This window comes from Acomys minous, assembly GCF_964271855.1.
Source record: "Acomys minous genome assembly, chromosome: 3".
NCBI classification, from domain to species: domain Eukaryota; kingdom Metazoa; phylum Chordata; class Mammalia; order Rodentia; family Muridae; genus Acomys; species Acomys minous.
Window position 1 is genome coordinate 128,566,332 of NC_140485.1, and position 20,447 is coordinate 128,586,778.

Consider the following 20,447-nt stretch of genomic DNA (forward strand, 5'->3'; position numbering starts at 1 on the left):
TGTGTCTTCAGTTTTCGAACAAAGAGATGGGAGCATAACTGTTATGGTTCCAGTATCTTTTCTTCAAGGCCTAAGCTCTCTCCACAAATACAAACAGAGGGAAACAAGCTAGGTGAACAACAGCTAATGGTGTACACCAGCATTAATATTGTCACAGGTAGGCTCCTCCCTCTTAGTCTCTATTGCAACAAAAAAGTCCTTTTCAGGAAACCAGTGGACTCAGGAGTTATGATAATGTTCCCTCAGGCTTCCTCCCTGGCTTCCTGATTTTAACATGTGTCCTCAGCATGAACAAGCAGAACGGTTCTAGCTGAAGAACAGAAAAGCGGGCAGCGGCTTCCAAGGAGCTCGTGCAGCCACAGCCACAGCACGCACTGCATTTTAGCCAGACTACACATCCCTTCAGATGATCTGCACGGTACTAGGACCCTGGGAAAATACTACTTTAAATTAGGGGAAGCAAACTTCATGACTTAGAATTAGCTGTGAGCCATCTGAAACCACAGAAGGTCAGAGGCCATCGCACATCAATAGATGTGACCCACAGTGTCACTAAATACTTTCCAGTGTTCTGTTTACCTTCGCAAATACATTGGCCCTGAGCGAAAGCTTTTGGCGTGACATCCAGTGTCAAATTACCGCTTTTCCACAGACTTCTCAGAAGTACCTCTGTACTTAACCACTGCAAAATAATGTGGAACAAAGAAAAGTTCTGGAGGGGGAGACCTGGTGGCACTCAGAGGAAGGATAGCAGGTTACCAAGAAGAGACTTGATACCCTATGAGCATATACAGGGGGAGGTAATCCCCCTCAGGAACAGTCATAGGGGAGGGGAATAAGGGGAAAATGAAAGGGAGGGAAGAATGGGAGGATACAAGGGATGGGATAACCATTGAGATGTAACAAGAATAAATTAATAAAGAAAAAAAAAAAAGAAAAGGTCTGGCATCCGACTTTTCCTCCACACCTCCCTCACTACCTTTGTACCTCCTACAGGCTGGGGTTAAATGGATCATGGTAGCTCCAAAGAGGTTCAGCACCCATGCTGAAAGCTTAATAGGAACTATCCCGTGTGAAAGTCTCAACTCCTTTATATACTGCAATAATTAAGTCACATTAACAGTCTCCTTACCGTTATGAGGAAACATAGAGAAACCATGCTTGTGGCTTCTTAAAAGGAGCAAGTCTTGAGGGAAATGGATGGTTATGATGGGCAGGCCAGAAGGAACATTAATTGATTTGGGGTACGGATGTGCTGTCTTAGGGTGTCAGCCTTAAGGAAGCTCATTCTCTGAGGAGGAAGGTGAGGCCCATGAAGATGTACAGATACGTAACTTGAGGCGAGAGTGTTACCATAGAGACTTTGAAATAATAAATAATAATAATCCCAGCACTCGGGTGGCAGAGGCTGGTAGATCTCTGTGAGTTCGAGGCCAGCCTGGACTACAAAGTGAGTCTAGGACAGTCAGGGTTACAGAGAGAAACCCTGTTTCAGCAACATCAGAAAGAACCACAACAAATTTCAAAGAGCAGGGAGGTGCAGGGGGTGGAATGAGGGGAAATTTTGAAACAGTGAACAAGCTGTTTAACAGAAGCATGGCTTCCTGACACATGGTATTGGAAAACTACTATGAATACAATGGGGAGACTAACCAGAATGTGGGGTTACTTCAAAAGCAACAACAGTTTCAGAAAATAGAGAAATTATTCTTCCATACTTTGAGAAATAGGTGTGTGTGTGTGTGTGTGTGTGTGTGTGTGTGTGTGTGTGTGTGTACATCTTAAAATTCTAGGAATAAAAGATACCATTTTTATCAGGGGACTAGTCAGACTCTTTTTGCTGATTATAAAAGTGCCTGGATTTGCCAGGAATATAGTTAGTATTCACTGTAATAATGTTTGATTTTGCTGACATGTCAGCAGGTTACTTAATCAAGATTTTGCAGTAGAAACTGCATGCCCCATAAAAGCCATAAAAGCGTGTTTGTGTCATTTCTCACAGACCCAAGAACCGTGTGATAACCACTGAAGATAGAGCTGAAAGTAAGAAATCTGAAAAATATGATACAGTAAAATTAAAATGAGCATTAGACAATAGGCCAGAAATTTACCTCAGAGGGAACGATGCTTCAACTAGAGCAAGAGAAACACATTCCGATTGCAGCCTGTGGCTCCACTGTGGCTGCGGAAGGCATGTAGTGTTTACTAAAAACACATGGAGGAATCCCGTCTGCAGTTAAAGGCTGGTGCAGGGGCCTCCTATGTCCACGAATGTCAGCGAGGGGCTACCAAGACACTTTTCCACCCTTGTATGAAACCTCTGAGAGGCACTTGCATCCTATACACGCTTTCTCTGTCTCTCTGTCTCTCTGTCTCTCTGTCTCTGTCTCTGTCTCTGTCTCTGTCTCTGTCTCTGTCTCTGTCTCTCTCTCTGCTCTGATGAGCTCATGGAGAAAAGACTGTTCCTAGGCTCCATGGTAAGCTGTTAAGGTTTTTGTGTCTGCACCCTGCCCCCCTGCCCACCCTTTCCTGGAGTTGTCTTAATAGTTGACCAGAAAGAAATGTGACCTGGTACCTAAGTTGATAGTCAGGTGACTGAGCGTTGTGACACTAGTCTGTCTAGTGATCGGGGCCTATGTAGGATGCAGGTCACCTAAGTCACAGTAGATGCTACCTGCTGGGGGCTCCTGTCAGCAACTTCCAAGGGGACAAGTGGTCAGTTTTCTGTCAGTGGGCTAGCACTTAGTTGTTACCCTGTTCCCTACATAAACGACACTATTTTGTGTGGTAATTAAATGGGGGAGGGGGAGTTGTTGTGAGAGAGACAGAGACCTTGGTAATCATCTCAGAGTCACATTTAATGTACTTGTCTGGGTCTAAGGGGATTTTTTTTCCCCCTAAAGTACCGAAGTTGGATTCAACGATTCAATTAGTAATAGTTTTTGTTTGCACAAAGGTATGACTTTTCTGGATGGCCTGAAAGTGTCAGGTATGCAGTTCAAGAGTAGGTGGACTTGAGTCCTTCCTAGACCGATCAATGTCTGAGCCTCTCATCTTTCCTAGCTCCCTGCCGAGCAGCTGAGACATGTGAGAGGCATGGGCGGGGTGTGAGTGATCCCAAGAGAGGCAGGGTAAAGGCCAATGAGTCACCTGAGAGGCATGGAGCTCCTTGTGAGGCACAGGAGGGCTGCATGTGTAGCCTTGTGAGCTGAGGCAGTGCAAAGGGCTGGGTGCAAGCCAGGTACGCGAGAGTCTGGTTAGAGGTCTGGGAGTGTGTGAAAGGCATGTGAGACGTTGTGAGAGACTTCTGTCAGGTGGGATGCTCCTGTGATAGATGTAAGAGTCAGGTTAGAGGCCTGTGAGCACGTGAAGGGCACATGAGAAGTCATGAGAGACCCCTGACAGGCAGGGTGCTTGAGTGGTATGTAAGTCAGGTTAGAGGCCTGTGAACACATGAGGGCCTTGAGGACAAGAGCAGACACATGAGAAGCTGGTGAGAACCCTCCTGAGGGACTATGAGAGGCCATGAAGAAACTGAGGACTTGTGAGGGACTCTAGCCCGCAGGTGACTGGCACAGGGCTCCAGGATGCAGAACACAATTAGGAGAGGTTGCAATACCCACATGTGACTGTGGTGTCCTGACTTGGGATGTTTTCCTTTTCCTTTTACAGCATCATTGTTACACAGGAACTCTTTCTTTTGGGAATATGAGGTAAGAGGTTCAATGGAGGATAAATTGGAAGTGGACAGCAAGGGTGGGGTCTTGGGGAAAAAATTAAACTTTTTGTCAGAGCTTGCTCTGTTGTCATATAATACATAATGTGAGTTAATTACATAAGTTATTTGTTGCTAACCTTTCAGCCCTCAAATGCAATTTTCATGAGTGATTTAAAAGCAGAGCTAACCCCATGACAAAAATTTAGCAAAATGCTTAAACTACAATATTTAAATCTCAAAATAAGCTACTCAAATTAAAAATAGTGAGACCCATCCCTTATCTAGTCCGCTTGCTATTGTAGGGATGGCATTTGAAGCACTTGAGAACTTGAAGAGGCGATTGCTCAGTGGAGTCCTGCAGAGACTCCCTTATCTGGCAAGAGAGTTCTTTCACACCCTGTAAACATGTACACATAACTTACATGCACTTGCTTCTGTTAGTTCTGCTTTGCACTTCTGGAATTTTCTCTTCATGTGACTTACTGGTCTCTACGACTTTGTTTTTCTTATGGTTTAACGATATCTTAGAAAAATATTAAAGTGGCAAAGGTAATGTGTGTGCTTCTGAAATCTGTCTTAAAGTCTGTCTAATCTGTTTGTCCAGAAAGGTCAGAGCTGGACAAAGACCACAATGTAGTTGTAGTAGATCCTGTTTGTTGCTCTTTGGCAAGGCTTGTTTTTGTTGTTGTTGTTGTTGTTGTTTTAGCTAATTGTGTTTATGAGATCCATTAAGGTATAAATGGTGACTGTAAATTACCTATCCATGAGTCACAACTGTGGACACTAAACCACAGTATCAACCTTTGCAGTGTACAGGCCGAATTTGAGGTGTGTGTCTTGTTTCTTTCCTTGGTCTCCCCCACACCATCAGCAAATCCCCTTCGTTTCTACTATTAAAATACAGCTCAGAATCTAACAGACAATTTGCATTGCTATCATTTTTAACCCTTCTGGCCTAGTTACCAACCCTGCCTGGATTATTGCAGTAGCCTTTGAATGCTAGAGAGAATTGACAGGAGGATGGAAAACTGGCCAGTGGAAGATGGCTACCTAGCCACACATTCCTTTACTCAGTCTGGCAGATGGAGTCTAAATTTCTTTTAAAATGTTGATTGCAAAAGGAGAAGCCAGCCAAGGACAATATGTGCAGTAAACTTCGAACCCCTACCCAGATCTAGCCAATGGACAGGACATTCTCCACAGTTGAGTGGAGAGAGGGGTCTGATTTTCACATGAACTCTGGTGCCCCATATTTGAGGCCTGGTGGCACTCAGAGGAAGGATAGCAGGCTACCAAGAAGAGACTTGATGCCCTATGAGCATATACAGAGGGAGGAGGTCCCCCCTCAGGAACAGTCATAGAGGAGGGGAGTGAGGGGAAAATGGGAGGGAGGGAGGAATGGGAGGATACAAGGGATGGGATAACAATTTAGATGTTATATGAATAAATTAATAAAATATATTTAAAAAAGAGAAGGCCATTTAGCTAATTTACACAAAAAGTGAAGGGGAGGAAGGGAGTGGGTGGTCGTACAAGGAGGACACCTGGGAAGCAAGTGGCATGTTAGGGCAGGAGATCTTACTTCCTGCCTGCTTGGAGTCAATGGTGTGATAGCTGCAGCTCTTTTGTCTCATGTGTCATCATCAGTACACATGAAGCAAACAAACCACTCAGCTCCACCACCCTGGCAGCTGACCAGGAATCTCTACTCCTGGGTGTTAGGGCTAAAAATGAGAAGGTGCGCAACAGATATGAGATGGAGAGATTTATTGTGGAGAAGGGAAGTTGGGGGGGGCAGTTAGGGCCATGAGGGTAGATAGACAGAGATGGAGAGATAGAGATAGAGATAGAAATAGAGAGAGAGAGAGAGAGAGAGAGAGAGAGAGAGAGAGAGAGAGAGAGGAGCACCCTTAGAGAAAGTGCAAAGGTAAGAGAGTGAGCAATGTGTGGTGGGTTTGTCTTTTTATATCCTGGGCCCAGGGGTGGGGGCTTGGGGGATGGTGTTGTGGTGGCAGCAGGTGAGGACTTCAGAGGTTACTAAGCAACCCACAGGCAGCCTGCTTGTATGCCAACACTGGGGTTTGGTTGATTTCAGATTCCTATCTCTGATTCAGTGAGCTGGGAAAATATCTATCCCTTTACTAAAACAGTCACCCAGACCCATCACTTTAACCGGATTTAGGAAAGCCAGTCCAGAAAAGGAGCCTGAACTAATTAACATCTATAGTGCAACTTGAAAACAATTTAAATTCAATATTCTGTTAAGTCACACAGTGAATCAGCTACTGACATTCTTATAGCCCTTTGGGACTTCATAAACTAAATACAAATGAATGTAGATTTCATTCAGTTTCCCAGAAAGTATACCAATTAACAAATTAATAATAATAATAATAATAATAATAATAATAATAATAATAATAATAATAACCCTTACTCTCATGTTATCTCAATCACTGTCAAACTGCCTCTGTACACAGCTTTCATTATTCTAGTGACTATTAAATCCAATGAAAATTTTATACCATTCTCATTCTGGATTTTAGCATTCCATGTCTCAGAATGTAATAGACTTGTGTGTGTGTGTGTGTGTGTGTGTGTGTGTGTGTGTGTGTGTAGATTTCTTTTTGCTTTGCATCAAGTAAGGCAACTATTGATAACTTAGCAGGGGTCTGATATCCATAGCACTCCCAGCTCATTCTTCAATAAGTAGTTAAGAAAAAATTGAGAAAGAGACTATAGTTTGTCCAAAGGCATGAAGCCATTGAGCTGCTTAAAGTCAACATACTGACTCATTCATCAACATGAAACAGAAACTTTGCTGAAAAATTACTATAGGTAAAATTAGATGTTTTCTGCTAAAAATTAATCTGAACTATATTAACTATAAATTACTAAAGTTTTACTCTATGCTAAATTTTCATTTAAAAAAAATTTCAACAGTATTTAAAAAAAAAAAAGGAATAAGTTGAAACTGGTTTATAAGAAGTACCAGGAAGGGCTGGCAAGATGGTTCAGTGGATGCCGGTTCTGCCACGAAGTTGGAAAACCAAGGTCAATATCATCCTCAGACCCACATAATGAAAGAGAAGACTAACCCCACGATGTTGTCCTGACTTCTCTGTTCATGCTTTGTGTATGTGGGCATGCACCCCACCCCAAATATACACACAGGGAAACTAATTAAAGACAATAAATATTAAAAAAAAAAAAAAAAAAAAGAGGTCCTGAGTTCAATTCCCAGCAACCACATGGTGGGTTCACAACCATCTGTAATGTGATCTGGTGCCCTCTTCTGGCCTGCAGGTGTACATGCAGGCAGAGTACTGTATACATAATAATAGATACATCTTAAAAAATAAATAAGTAAAAGGAATTTGAGGGCTCATAATCTTATCTTTGCTGCTCTGATAGTAACTATTTAAGGACCTTAATATTTTTTACTAAACGGATTTCTGGATATGGTTCACTGTGCTGTAGTATGACAAAACTAATTTCCATCCATCTTTAATTTTAGGGCTCTTCTGGATTGATGATGTGGGTATGGAAGGATGAGTTGGTAATCTGATGAGACTGATCAGCTACGGAAATCAAAGATAGGTGCCTGACTTAACTTGGTGACCTCCTAAAGTTCTTTTTCATCTCACAGATCCTGATGGACCAAGAAACTGGCATATTTGAAGAGCAGCAGAGGGCTAAGGAACGTAGCACTCACTACCCCCACCCCCATCCCTGCCCCGAGACAGGTAACTAATCTCAGTTCTACACATGGAGTATTTCACAGGATGAATTTGATTCTGAAGAAAATAAATACATTTGCCCAAGTTTGCCTAGATGGCCCAGGGCACAGACTGAAGTTCCTGCCAGGCATAACGAAGCCGCTACATCACAAGGTTCCTGCACAAAAAATTGTTGTTTCCCTGGAGTTTTATAATTTGGTGATGATGATTTGCTCAACAAATTTATTGGAAAACTAGGTGGAAAAGCTTACCATAGAACTCGGTGTCATTTACTGTTTAGTGGTTTGCTCTGTGACGCCATTTGGATACTTAAGAAAGCTGTCTGAATAGTTCAGTTTTTAAAAGCCTTCTTCAGTGCACTCTTGGGAAGATCTTCTCCCATTGATTGCCCGGATCACCGCTTGCTCATCCAGCATAAGATGGTTATACCCATTTCCAGGCCTTCCCTGGCCAATTCAGTGCCCCTCCCCAACCTCCGAACTCCTATGATTATATTTGGCTACGTGAACTCTCTCCCACCCCCCACCCCGCGCCTTGGCTCAGCACAACACACTTGTTGAAGACAAGTATTGCGTTTTAAGTCCTCTGCGCACAATATAATGTGTCAAACTGGACAGAATGTGTTTCAGAGAACTAAATAAACCAAAGGCTTGGAGCCACTTAGAAATGATTTAGACAACGCTTTAAATTTGGTTTATTCCGTCTCCTCCCTTTCGTGAATTAACTTCTTACTTCAACAAGTTTTAAACTATAAAGCAAAGTTTTATAAGTTCCAACTGGAAGGCTTCTTCTTGGTGGCCAGAACTCTACAAAACTACACTTCCCGAAATGCTCTGGGCCCCAAGCCCAATTGGTTTGCTGTCTGTTCTTGAAGGCAGGCTCCATCTGCTTATAGGCCAATGCGGTGAGGAGACTGTCCTGAACAGGAGAAAGTAGCCAATAACAAAGCAAAAGGGAGGCGCTTCTGATTTTGGTGCGGAACTAACAAACCGGGGTGCAATTCTGTTTTTGCCTTCCCCCCCACCCCCACCCCCTGGTCCAGGCGAGGTCTCACAAAGCCGAATATTGGCCTCTTGCTGCGACCACCTGATTGTAGGTCTTCCAACATTTCTCTCCTTCTGATTATCCAGTCCTACCACTTTTGCTAGTAGAAGGCACTGGCCAGCATCAATTTCTCCCCACCGTTGCAAACTTGAACCACCCATCAGTCTCTTAGCAGTCCGGGAGACAGGCAGGAAAGTCGGCCGTCTGATGTGAGCAAAAACTTCATCTCCTTCTCCTGTCTGATGATCTCAGACAGCTGTCCATTGGTTAATTTAACAGGCAGGCAGAGAAGACTTTGTAACAAGGAGTGGCGGGGAGTGCTGCCTGTCACGTAACCTGCCTTCCCACCGGAATCGGGGTGGTGGTTGACCAAGGTTAGGGCGCTGGAGTTCTCTTTAGGGGACCGATCCCAGTCTGGCTGCTACCCGCCAGCCTCATTTTATCTCCAGCAACACCTTCGTGAAGGAGGCTGGGTTTCTCCCTTTAGGTGTCTCTTAGCTGTCATCTTGCCACTGACATAAACGTTGACTGGACGCTCCGCTGCGAGCCCAGACACAAAGCCACCTGAAAGCACTCAGCGGGAGCTTGAGTGACGGGGCTGGAGGCGCGGGCTCCGGTGCCCGCGGGTCCGCCAGCTGCTGCCCGGGGCCCTCGGCGGAGGATGATTTAAGCCGCCGGCCGGGGGCGGGGGCGGCGGCGCGCATGCGCACCGGGCAGCCCGCTCCGCGGAGGCCCAGCTGCCGCCACCGCCGCGGCCAGCGCTGGAACCCACGGCTCGCCTCCTGCTCGGCCGGGCGTTGGGGGCCGGGGACCGAGGCTCCCGGGAGGCGATAGCGAGCGTCCGGGCGGCTGGGGAGAGAGCGACAGGCGGCGCGGGGACCGGCCCCAGGTGCCCGGGCCATGCGGGCCGGGCGGCTGCGCTGAGCGGAGGCCGAGCCCGGGACGCGCCAAGGGACTGCGGGGCCGCGGGCCATGGATGCGGCGGCGGCGGCGGCGGCGCGGGACGGTGGCAGCCCGGCCGCGACCAGGTGAGGAGGCGGCGTCGGGCGCCACTGCAGCCGCGGCGGCCTCGGAGGAAGAGGACTCTCCGCCGCGCGCCCGTCGTCGCAGCCCTTCCTGTTGGGATTATCTTCTGCTCCCCGCTCCTCCTTCGCAGCCGGCGGTCGGAGCCGCCGCTTGGCTTCTGCTGGTCGGACTCCTTCGCACCGGGCTCCACCGCTACCGGGGCCTCGAGGGGAGACCCCTCCTCATCCCCCCAATCCTTGGGCGAGACCATGAGGAAATTCAACATCAGGAAGGTGCTGGACGGCCTGACCGCAGGCTCGTCCTCGGCCTCGCAACAGCAGCAACAGCAGCAGCACCCGCCAGGGAACCGGGAGCCAGAGATCCAGGAGACGCTCCAGTCCGAACACTTCCAACTCTGCAAGGTGAAGGGAGCGCGCAGCCCCGCCAAGCTGTCATGGGAAGATTGGGGTCGTTTGAGGGGGCTACTGGGCAGTGCCTGGGAGCGCGAGGGCAGAGCGCGCCAATAGAGCTCATCGCTCTGAGAAAGCGCGCCCCCACCCTTGACAAGACGTGCCTTGCGAGGGGTATTTTGGACAGAGATCCCCCTACTTCTTAGAGTGGATTTTTTTCCTTTTCATAAAAAAGCAGTCATTTCAGGGCAACCCAAGCATAGTCCCCTGTCTTTAATTCCCATCCAGACACCAGTAGCAATGGTCTAGAAATACTTTTATATTCGCGCATATTTTATTATCTTCCACTGACGTCGAAATTTTCCAGCAGCGTGTGATGACCGTCGTTTGTGGGCAAGGCAAACCTGTTCAACCAGATCTTTTTGCGCATCACTTTTTCCTTAGAATGCGTGCGAGCAGCTCACCACCTTGAAGTCACAGGATTCTTTTAGCTTGTTGGGTTAAAAAGTTGGTGCGGAGGGTTTTGTCTGTGAATGGCATGATGATTGTCACAAGATCCTGTAAGTCCGAAAGAATGATGCAGCGGATTAATTCCCAGCTGCTCAGTGAGAAAAGCTTAAGAGCCTTCCGTGTCCAGACCTGCCTGCCTCATAGATAGCCTCGCGGTCCTTCCTAGGTCGGAGGCTTAAAAGCCTACGTGCGATTTTTTGTTATTATGTCCGAAAATTATTCCAAACTTAATAGGAAATTGCAAGATTCTTTTCCGCACCCATTTCCATCCTTAGAATTGTAAAATGTTGGTATCGGCGTATTGCGACTGATACCGCTTTGGCTCAATCCTTCAAACTAGTTTCAGGACAACTTTTCCTTAGAAATCCCTCCCTTTAGCATTCAAATAAAGCCACGATTGGGTGATTTCGCCTAAGAGGCAACACGAATCATCTTTTCCCATGCTTTTACGGAATTTTGGAGCACTACAAACTTGAGTAATATGGTGACAGGATAGTATTTGTATTCCTATTTATAGGAAATTGTCCTCTGTGAAGTTATCAGCATTTCAGCAAAGCAGGAGTTTAAATAATTTGTGCTTCTGTTGCGTGTTCCTTACCCCTTACCGCCCCCCCACCAACTCCCCCTTAAAGCGATAAATGTTGTGTGTGTGTGTGTGTGTGTGTGTGTGTGTGTGTGTGTGTGTGTGTGCACGCGCGCACGCTTTGTATCAAGTGTAGTTGGTGTCAACTCTAACGCCCCTGTGGGCTGTTCTGTTTTTGGATTTTGCCTGCTCTCTCTCGGTTCCTGTGATGTCACTGCCCATCCCCAGACTGTTCGCCATGGATTCCCCTATCAGCCCTCAGCCCTGGCCTTTGATCCTGTACAGAAGATCCTGGCGGTGGGAACTCAGACTGGTGCTTTAAGGCTGTATCCTTTCTTTAAAAAAAAAAAAATGTTTCTGTTTGCTTGCTTCATCTTACCCAGTCCTGCTGCATTGCTCATTAATCCTCGTTTTTCCTCTTCAATCCAGAGAATGGAGTAGTCAGCACTGTATTATAGGAAATGATGCGATGCAGCCTTTTCCTTTGCTGCATACCTGTGTTCGGGTGTTTTGTTGCTGCATACCTGTGTTCTGGTGGTATGGTATGGCTCTTGGCTCTCAGTGGTTCCTATGGATGAACCAAAACATCATTCGAAAGTTTGTTGTAGTAACTACTTGTTTGTAACAGCTATGAGATCCTGAGGGAAAAGCACAGGCATGTATTCGGGGACTTGATTCCCAGTGCTAAAGATGACACTGAAAGACCACAGAATAGTGATGGCAGCGCACTGTCACCCCCTTTGTATAATGTTGTGTATAGTGGATGCTGAACTTAACTGTCTATTACCCCCAGGAGTTAGCAGCTGGGTTTGAACTTGATTTGTTTTCCACGTGTCCATCTAGAAAATAGCGTTAACCAAAGACAAATTATCAAATTGGTTTTCTATCAATAGGAAGGGTTAACATTTCTAGACGTTTTAGGACATTGTTTTGTAAAATGCATTGATATAAGTGTACTGTGTACATTTTTGCCTTTTGTAATCTATTTCTTACGTGTGGCTAAAGCTACTAAGTTAGTACATTAGCATGTAGAGAAAGAACTGGGTTCCCCCCCTTTCTTGTTTTATGTTAATTTTATAGCTTTGGCATAGAGATTTTTCAGAGTCTTCACAAGAATTCCCCCCCCCCCCCATCTTTTTGGTCTGAACAATGAAGACTTTCTCACTTCCTCTTTTGTACTGTTTGACTTCAAATAACATGTGTGGTTGCCTTTACTCTGACAATTAAACATACTTGACTAACCCACATTGACATTTCGCGCCGGTCATAAACTGACCAGCCACCCAGTGAGTGCACTGAGCATTATCATTGACAAAAGAAGGGGGAGCTGGTGGGAGGAGCTGGGCCAGCCTATTTACAATTGAGCATTTTCAGCATTTGAAAACCAGGAGTCTCACTTATGGTCTTTTAAGATATTTCAAAGGTGTCCTCCGTTGCATCAGAATATGCCTCAAGTGTAACTCTGAGGATGGCTGTGTTGAAAACATGACGGGCTTTCAGGGAAATGCATGGTGAACACGGGCAGGGCAGGCCTGTCTTTAATGCTGAAGTCTGAACTTGGTGATTTCTGCAGCAGTGTGCATAAACTGCTCTCGGCCAGATGGCTAAACTAGCAAGACTAGAATATTCTTTGACTTCCATTGCTTAGATGTTTTTGTTTTTACAAAGACTTTCCTATTTTAGTTTTGTAGATAGGAATAGATCGTTTTCTCAGTGTTCAGCAAAATTCAGTTTCAGGACCATAGGGCATTGTTCTAGAACTGTTTGGAACCAAAAGATTTTTCCCTCCAACAAAAGAATTCCTTTATGTGAGTGGGGAAAATTAATTTAATCAGTTATTTTTAGATTCTTTTAGTTTTTTTTCAAAGTTTTTTTTTTTTTTCTGTCTCTGTTTTCCCTGGCCTCAACAGTTTCATTATATAACTTTTTAACAGCCATTTGGACTTTATTTTGTATTTAATTATATGTGTGCCACCAGAAAAACCGACTTTGTAATGCAATTATTTGTCTTGCAAATACTTTAAACTCTAATTTACATAATTAGCCAGTGGACCCAACAGATAGAGTTAACTTGTCAGGCCTGTGTTAATTGCTAGTTCAAAGGATCAGATGTCCAAAATGAGCCTTTGGGCTTATATATGTTTTTGGCGCATTGGCTTGCAGACCAGCACTGTCCCCCAGTCACTCCTGGTAAGGGCCAAGAACCAGATGAGCACGGAGCTTTGCTTACTGTGGCTCTGATTAATAGAAAATGATAGAGACCTTTTTAGTTTAACATGTATATTAGGTTATTTTTCTTTGTTGCTTCTTTTGTATCCAATTTTAGAACTCTGTATAGGCTTAACTCATGTACTCACTAGAAGCCTGCCCATCATCCTGTTTTTTCTGGCTTCCTCTTTCTAACTGCTTTCTTTTGGCCCTTCTGTGCGTTCTCATCTTATACTTTTGTTGTTTAGAATATATTTGCCCAAGAAAGGTGTTGTTAGGGAAAAAAGTACTTCTGCATAAAATATTCTTTGATTAATTATATATCAAAATATAGTTTCTTAAGTAGGATGGGGCCACTGGGATTCCAGGTACAAACATGGCCTGTCTGGGTGACGAGAAGCATTCATAGTTGTTCAGTGTGCTTTTAGTTGTCTGGCTTATAAGCATGGAGTTGAAAGGAAAACACACCCAAAAGACTGATTGAGTTAATATATTTGATATGTAATACTGCATTTAAGGGTAGTGAGAATTGAATCTGCAATGAATACCTAACCAACATTGAGCCTAACTATCTAATCTATTTATTGCATTAATGTACAATCTATGACAGATGATACATAATATTTTATTTCATCAACCTTCTTGGACTCTGAAGAAGACATGAGCTTGTCATATATTCTTAAGAAACAGGAAAACACAGTTTTATGTACCAGGCCATGTATTAGTAATATAATTCACTTTCCTTTTTTTTCTTTTACCAGAGAAATAACACTTAATTTTTATGTATTATCTAGATATTAATTTTGGAGAGACCATATTGAAGAATGGAGGCATTTTAACTCAAAGTGCTGTTGTGGTTTTCAGACTTCACAGTCACAAGTGTAGTTGCAAATTGCTTCATCTTCTTAAGTATCATGACCTTGAACATATTTTAACATAAAATGTTATGTATAATCAATGGGGGTATTAAAATTAGGGAATTTTAATATTAATATTTAAAGGATGAAGGAAAAATAGAATTTTGAATTTACTGAATGTGCAATAATTTGAGAGGAAATTATTGGATCACCCCATTTATTGTAGCCTTGAGTTCTGGAAAGTCAGCGTACTGGGCAGTGTCTAGTTTGGTGAGGTGCAGTCTTCAGTTACAGTGTAATGTTGCACCCAGGGTTCCAGAGTGGCATCCCTATCTGGGAGCTCATTTAACAAGACACAGTAGATTACAGACCGTGTGTCCTGAACTCATGTTCCTGCTTTTTCTCATCAAGGAATTGGCCTTTCTCCTTAAAATTCAGGTGCTGTGTTGGACGATTCATTCAAGGACAGTTCTGTGATTTTAGATTTCTGTGTCTCTAGGCGAGTAATTCAAATGAAGTGAATATGTGAGCCTTCTAAAGGCTTTGCGTTCTAATCAAAGGTCTGGGGGCCGGTCAACCACTGCAGTTAGAAGCCTGTACAGAGACGTGGTAGATAAGGATGCAGAATGGCAGTGTGAAGGGTTGGAAAAGTTCTGAGCAAGGGAAACTGTGGGCATAAGCATGGCTTAGGAAATGATAGCAGACTAAGGGAATGTTGGGGGAAAATCCTGATTGGAATAATGATTGTAATTGACTTGAGAGTAAAAACAAGCTAATTAGAGGTCCAGGAAGATAGCTGGGTTAGTAAAGTGCTTGCTGTGCAAGCATAAAGACCCATGTAAAAGCCAGGAATAGTGGAGTGCACTTGGCATTCCGTGATGGGGAAGTGGCTGGCTAGCCTAGGGGAATGGGTTAACTTCAGGTTCCAGTGAGTGACATTCTCAAAAAACAAAGTGGACAGCTCCTGAGGTTGGCCCCCATGCTACATGCATGCACACACATGTGGACCTGCACCCACCACATACATACTTACACACACACACACACACACACACCAATTGAACGTTAGACTGCAGGTGTTATTCCACTAGAAATCATGTAAGAAGATACTTGAAAGTGTGACTCATGTGGGTGTGTTTGGTCAGGCAACGATACCATGGATGAAAGAACAGAGCAAGTGAAGTGAACCTTCATGGGTTACCATATCATATAGGCAGTAGCGTGGACCCAAACCAGTTGTGGCCGAATGGGCCCCGACTGCTTTCTGTGAAATTTTTGAGAATGAGTTAGGATGAAAGCAGCTAAGAAATTACAGAAGTGGATGGATGTTGAGTTAAAGACTATGTTGTCTTCTACTTTGCTGCAGTGTCCTTCTGAGAAGGCAATCTGGGCTGCTTTTCTTAGCATGGGAATATGATATAGTTTTATGTTTGATAGTGTGAATTTTATAATCAAATTTATAGTAATAGCTGTTTAACTCATGGGATTTGTTCGGTGTTTGTCAGTAGTTTGTAGCAGTTTGCGCATTTTTATTCTGTGAGTTTGTCCAGGACACTAGGAATATTCATAACTGGTTTTTCTCCTACTAAATGTCAGTGTCATCTTTTCTGCTAGTGTGACATCTCCAGGCACATACTTCACACGTGTCTTTAGCCTAAGTTTTCCATCAGTTAAGGAGTCAATAACCCACCTCGTGAGAGTGCCAGTCTCAGTATAAGTAAACGTGTATAGCTATTAAGACTGCAGAGCTCTTTGGTGCATGTTCCATTGTGGCTGCCATTATTTATGAGAGCTCTCCGTAGTTTTGATTTTCAGTTTGTTCACTTCCATACAGTACTTATTAAATTAACTTCGTACTTGTAAGATAGTATTAGAATGTTTGACTCCCTGCTTATTAATATTATTTTTCATAACATAATTATACCACTGAAAGAAAGATTTAGAAAGGGTTTCTGTTTGAAATAAAAGTGAAGTAAACTAGTTGAAAACTAGCTACCCCTTTTCCATCTGGTCTTCCCTGTTCAGTGTTGAGCTCCTGAGAGAGCTGGGAATGGAGCTGTGGAGGAGGAGTGAGCAATTGGAAACACTCTCACATCCCAAGTCTGCTCCCTATTGAAGAAGAACGAGAGCCCTGTGTTAGCTGTAAGGCACGGCTCTCAGCACACTTCATAGAGGAGCAAGAAGCGGAACTATCTAGAAAGGGTTTGCAGTATATTGTGTGTGTGTATGTGTGTGTGTGTGTGTGTGTGTGTGTGTGTGTGTGTGTGTGTGTGTGTGTAGTGAGAAATAAATCATGAAAGAAAGTATATGGACTAGAAAGATCATGTTAAATAGAGGGGAAATCAAGCCTGCTTTATAAAGCTTCTAGTAAAATAGCATTTTTTTTTTCTGATAGTCTCTGCTTCTCACTTGAGTTTTAGTATAATTCTTTTAAAATTTATTATTGCTATAGTAAAGAAGTAAAAAAAAAATCTAGAAGGATGGCCACATTATTAGATTAGTGTTCAGTCTTAAGACTGAGTTTGTTTGATAGGTGAACTGAAATCTTGGTGTGTTTGTTCCCTCTGCTGTGGGTGGGGAAATGCAGACTGGTGGTTCTGAATTGTCCTAGAGCTGTGATGCTGTGACCTCTTTCTCTCTGGAGGCCTTGGAGATTCTGTGGACTATGCTTGCCCATAGTGATCAGATTAGAGTGCCTGTCACACAGGGTGGCATATTGACTCCATATGGCCTGCTTTGCTTTGTACCCCTTCAATACAGTCATACTCCTTCCTTAAATACATAGGGGTTTACAGAAGATATCAGGCCACAGCATGCAAGGAAACACGGCGTTCACGTTGGGTACTGAGTTGGCAGATGAACTGAACAGTTTGTAGTACCATTAGGGAAGGCTGCTTTTCTTTCTTGGGTGTTAATTGAGGTGTAAATTTACTTTAAAAACAGTCAGTTCCTGATGACATACATGGCTTTACTCATTTTTTTTTCTTTCTTTCTTTGAGACAGAGTCTCTCTATGTAAGTAAGTCTGGCTGGCTTGGATGGAACTCCCTGTGTAAGGTGGCCTACAACTCAGAGGCCCACCTGCCTCTGTTTCCAAATTCTGGGATTAAAGGCATAGTTCATCAGGCCTAGTGCTTTTACTATTTAGGATGAAAACTGCCTTCCTTGAGTTGCTGGCATGTAATTAGTTCTAAATTTGGTAACAATAGAGTAACTTGGAATACTAATTACTGTTACCATATGTGTGTGTGTGTGTGTGTGTGTGTGTGTGTGTGTGTGTGTGTGTGTATGACTGGACTACAGGGTAGAGAAGCATTAAATAGAAGGTAATGGGTGATGGTTGTGCCATTAATTTGGCCTTAATATAATGCAGTGAAAGAGGTACATTATTTACAGAAAGAGAGTTTATTATCGGACTGTTGAGTATTGATTTTTTTTTTTTAACAGTCTTTCAATAAATGGTCTCTGATCTGATTTGGCATTTAGCATCCTTAGCTTTGTGGGATTGCAGATTAACAGGGTCTAGCTTTGGTTTAACCTGTACATTTCACCATGTGCTGCCTTTTAGATTTGAATACCTTTATTGGGGTAGCGCTTAAGGCTGATGTAGACTATGAAGCGTTTGAGGCAACAGCCGGAGTAAGCATTGGTGTGACTTTTGTTCCCTTTTGTCTTAAATTAGGTGCGGTTCCAGGTGGCCAAGGCTCACCGCCCTTGACCTGCAGAGCCTCCTGCCTCCACAGCACGTCTTGTGTCGTAGAATATGCTTGTGCCACTGTTCCTGGCTCTGTTTTTAAATGTTGACTTTTTATAAGATAAAATTGTCATCTTTTTATGGATTGTACTTGAGATTCCCCTTCTCAAAGAGACATGCAACGGAGATTATTTCCAGGAAGGACATAATGCTGTTGGAAACGGTGTTCTTGAGCCATTGTGAAGATGAAGGCAAAGCAGCAGTTATCTACATATGTTTTCATCTTACATATTTGTGTAGAGTTTAGGTACAGGGCAGTCATCCAGCGTCAGAGTTAGTCATTCTAAGTGCTTTACGTTTTTACTTCTCTTGTTTTTGTCTTAAAGAAACTGTGATACTGATTTTGTTCGTCTTGTGTCTTTTGTTCTGGCTATGGGTGGAGGAAGCTTAAGAGAAGAGGCTTGTAGATGCAGATACAGTTGTTGGCGTAGGTTACTGCTCAGAGTTCCACAGAGGGCGCTGTGTTTGTGTGCAGTCAGTCCCTAACCCACAACACACTTTTCAATGTTTACGTAATTCTTAGGGTTAAAACTTACAGTCACTGTGGGACACACACACTCACGCACACATGCACACGGTCACTTGATTTCATGCTACCTGTGGGCATCTTTTTAGTCATCATTAAAACCTTATTTTCTACATTTCGTTCTTTAAGTAATACAGACATTACATGTCTAAAGTTTATCAGTGTTACGGTACGTGAGAAGTAGCATAGTCCACGATACAGCATGTCACCAAACCGCCACTATCCTGAAGTTTATCTGAAGTAAGGCAGTAGTCAGTGTACATGTGGCAAAATCAAGACAGGGAGCATGCAGAACTCTCCTCAGTGAACTTAATCTGCTCACTGGTGAGGATTATGTTTGTCTGTATGCCCTTGTACACACGTTAAAGGTTTATGTGCCCTTGTACACATGTTGAAAGTAATACCTGCCTCTACTTCAGGGGTCAGCAGTGACTAGTAAGTTCAGTTTTTTTTTGTTTGTTTGTTTGTTTTTTGTTTTTTGGATGGATGACTACATAGTCTTTGTGATAACTACTCAACTCTACCTGCATGTAATACAAAATGTGTCGCAGAGACGATATGTTAAGGAATGAGTATGTTTTAATAAAACTTTATTTCCAAAATCAGGTAGCAGGTGGTAGGTTTGGCTTAAAGTTTTCCAGGGACTGCTTTGACCACCCTATTTCACTTTTAAAGCATCTATGTGGAAGGGTTTGGGGGAAAGGTTACTATTGACATTTTTATATTTAAGCTATATAAATTTTACCATTATGCCAACAAAAACTTTAGTAATTAATAAGCCATTTTTAAAGAGTAACCAGTAAATTCTTAAGGATACTTAGTGCCCCTTATACAAAGTTAGATTATTTGCAGAAATGCTTTCAATCCTACGAAAGACCTTCGTATGATCTTCCCATTGAGGTATTATTAGCATAATAAGGCTTTTTTTTTTCATCTATTGGGAGTAGCTCTGCACTCAGTAGTCTCCTTGGGGCATCCAGCCTGTCTTACTTTTACTTTTCATTTTTAGTTAAAAGATGCTTGCATTTGTAGCACTTGGGGAGTTAATATTTTCATTCCTATAATAAACATAAATGTATATGCATTCAGATGGTTAGCTTTAAAGGTAAAAGAGAATGAAAACATCTTGATAAATAATGTGACTCCTCAGATGTGTACACACTGTTATTAGAAATACCTTTCACTTATGAAAGAAAGCAACCTGAAAAATTAATAAGGTATTAAAAAGCAGAAACCCACTCATAGCTTCCTAGAAGCAAATTCAGCACTTGCTTCTCTCTTGAGAATCAAGAATGGTGCGTGCATACTTCCATGAAAGAAAGTGTATGGTCCATTAGTTGGTCACTAAGGTTGTAGCTACATTTTTTAAAAAGAGTTTTATGTTTTATATAGAAGCTCTCTGCATCATTTTCCAATAGTAAATATAGATGTAATTTCAGAAAATCACAATTTCTACTTGTGCCCACTTTTCCACAACTGTTAATCTTTTTGGAAGGGTGTGTATTTCATATGTCTTGAAAAGTGACAGCATTCTAAGCATATTTACTTACATTCACTTGTGCTGTGTTTTAATACATAGTAGTTTGTATAGTAAGTATATTCTCTTACAGTGGGGGGAATGAAAACAACTAAACTTTAAAAGAAATAGCTGACAGTTCTGATCTTATGTTAATCTTCATTTGACAAATGAGGTTTTTCTCAAAGCAAGATGTAAAGTGCAAAAAAAAAAAAAAAAAAACAAAAACAAAAAAAACCAGCCTTAGCCCTTATATGGTCACTATAAAATAGGTTTTTCAACTCTAGTTACTTACAGCTTTTGAGTCTGTTTCCTTTTTGGATGAGTATCAGGTGGAAATTTTGAAGCTTTTGCTGGTGAGATCATCTATTGAAGAGTGATCAGTTCTACTCCTTAAAAGTGCATCTCCTTCCCGCCTCCCCTCAACAGTGGTGCCCCTGTCTTCATAGCAAGAATACTTGCCAAAGAGGGTTTATATTTGGTGGCATCAGACACTGCAGTTCTTTCTGCTAAGGGCTTTACTTTGTATATGATATATACTTTTTCTTTCTGTCTCATGAAGACAAAGATATAACAT

At 42.9% G+C, this 20,447-nt stretch overlaps 1 protein-coding gene across 3 annotated transcripts in view; it reads left to right on the forward strand.

The window, feature by feature from the left end:
* Nucleotides 1-9,630: 9,630 nt before the first annotated feature.
* Nucleotides 9,631-20,447, forward strand: part of STXBP5 (syntaxin binding protein 5) — a 125,005-nt gene continuing 114,188 nt past the window's right edge. For all 3 annotated transcript variants that reach the window (XM_084776103.1, XM_084776104.1, XM_084776105.1), the window contains exons 1-2: nucleotides 9,631-9,929; nucleotides 11,239-11,336. In XM_084776103.1, the coding sequence (XP_084632229.1) occupies nucleotides 9,777-9,929; nucleotides 11,239-11,336 (251 nt within the window). In that variant the 5' untranslated portion in view covers nucleotides 9,631-9,776. The remainder of the gene's footprint in view (nucleotides 9,930-11,238; nucleotides 11,337-20,447) is intronic.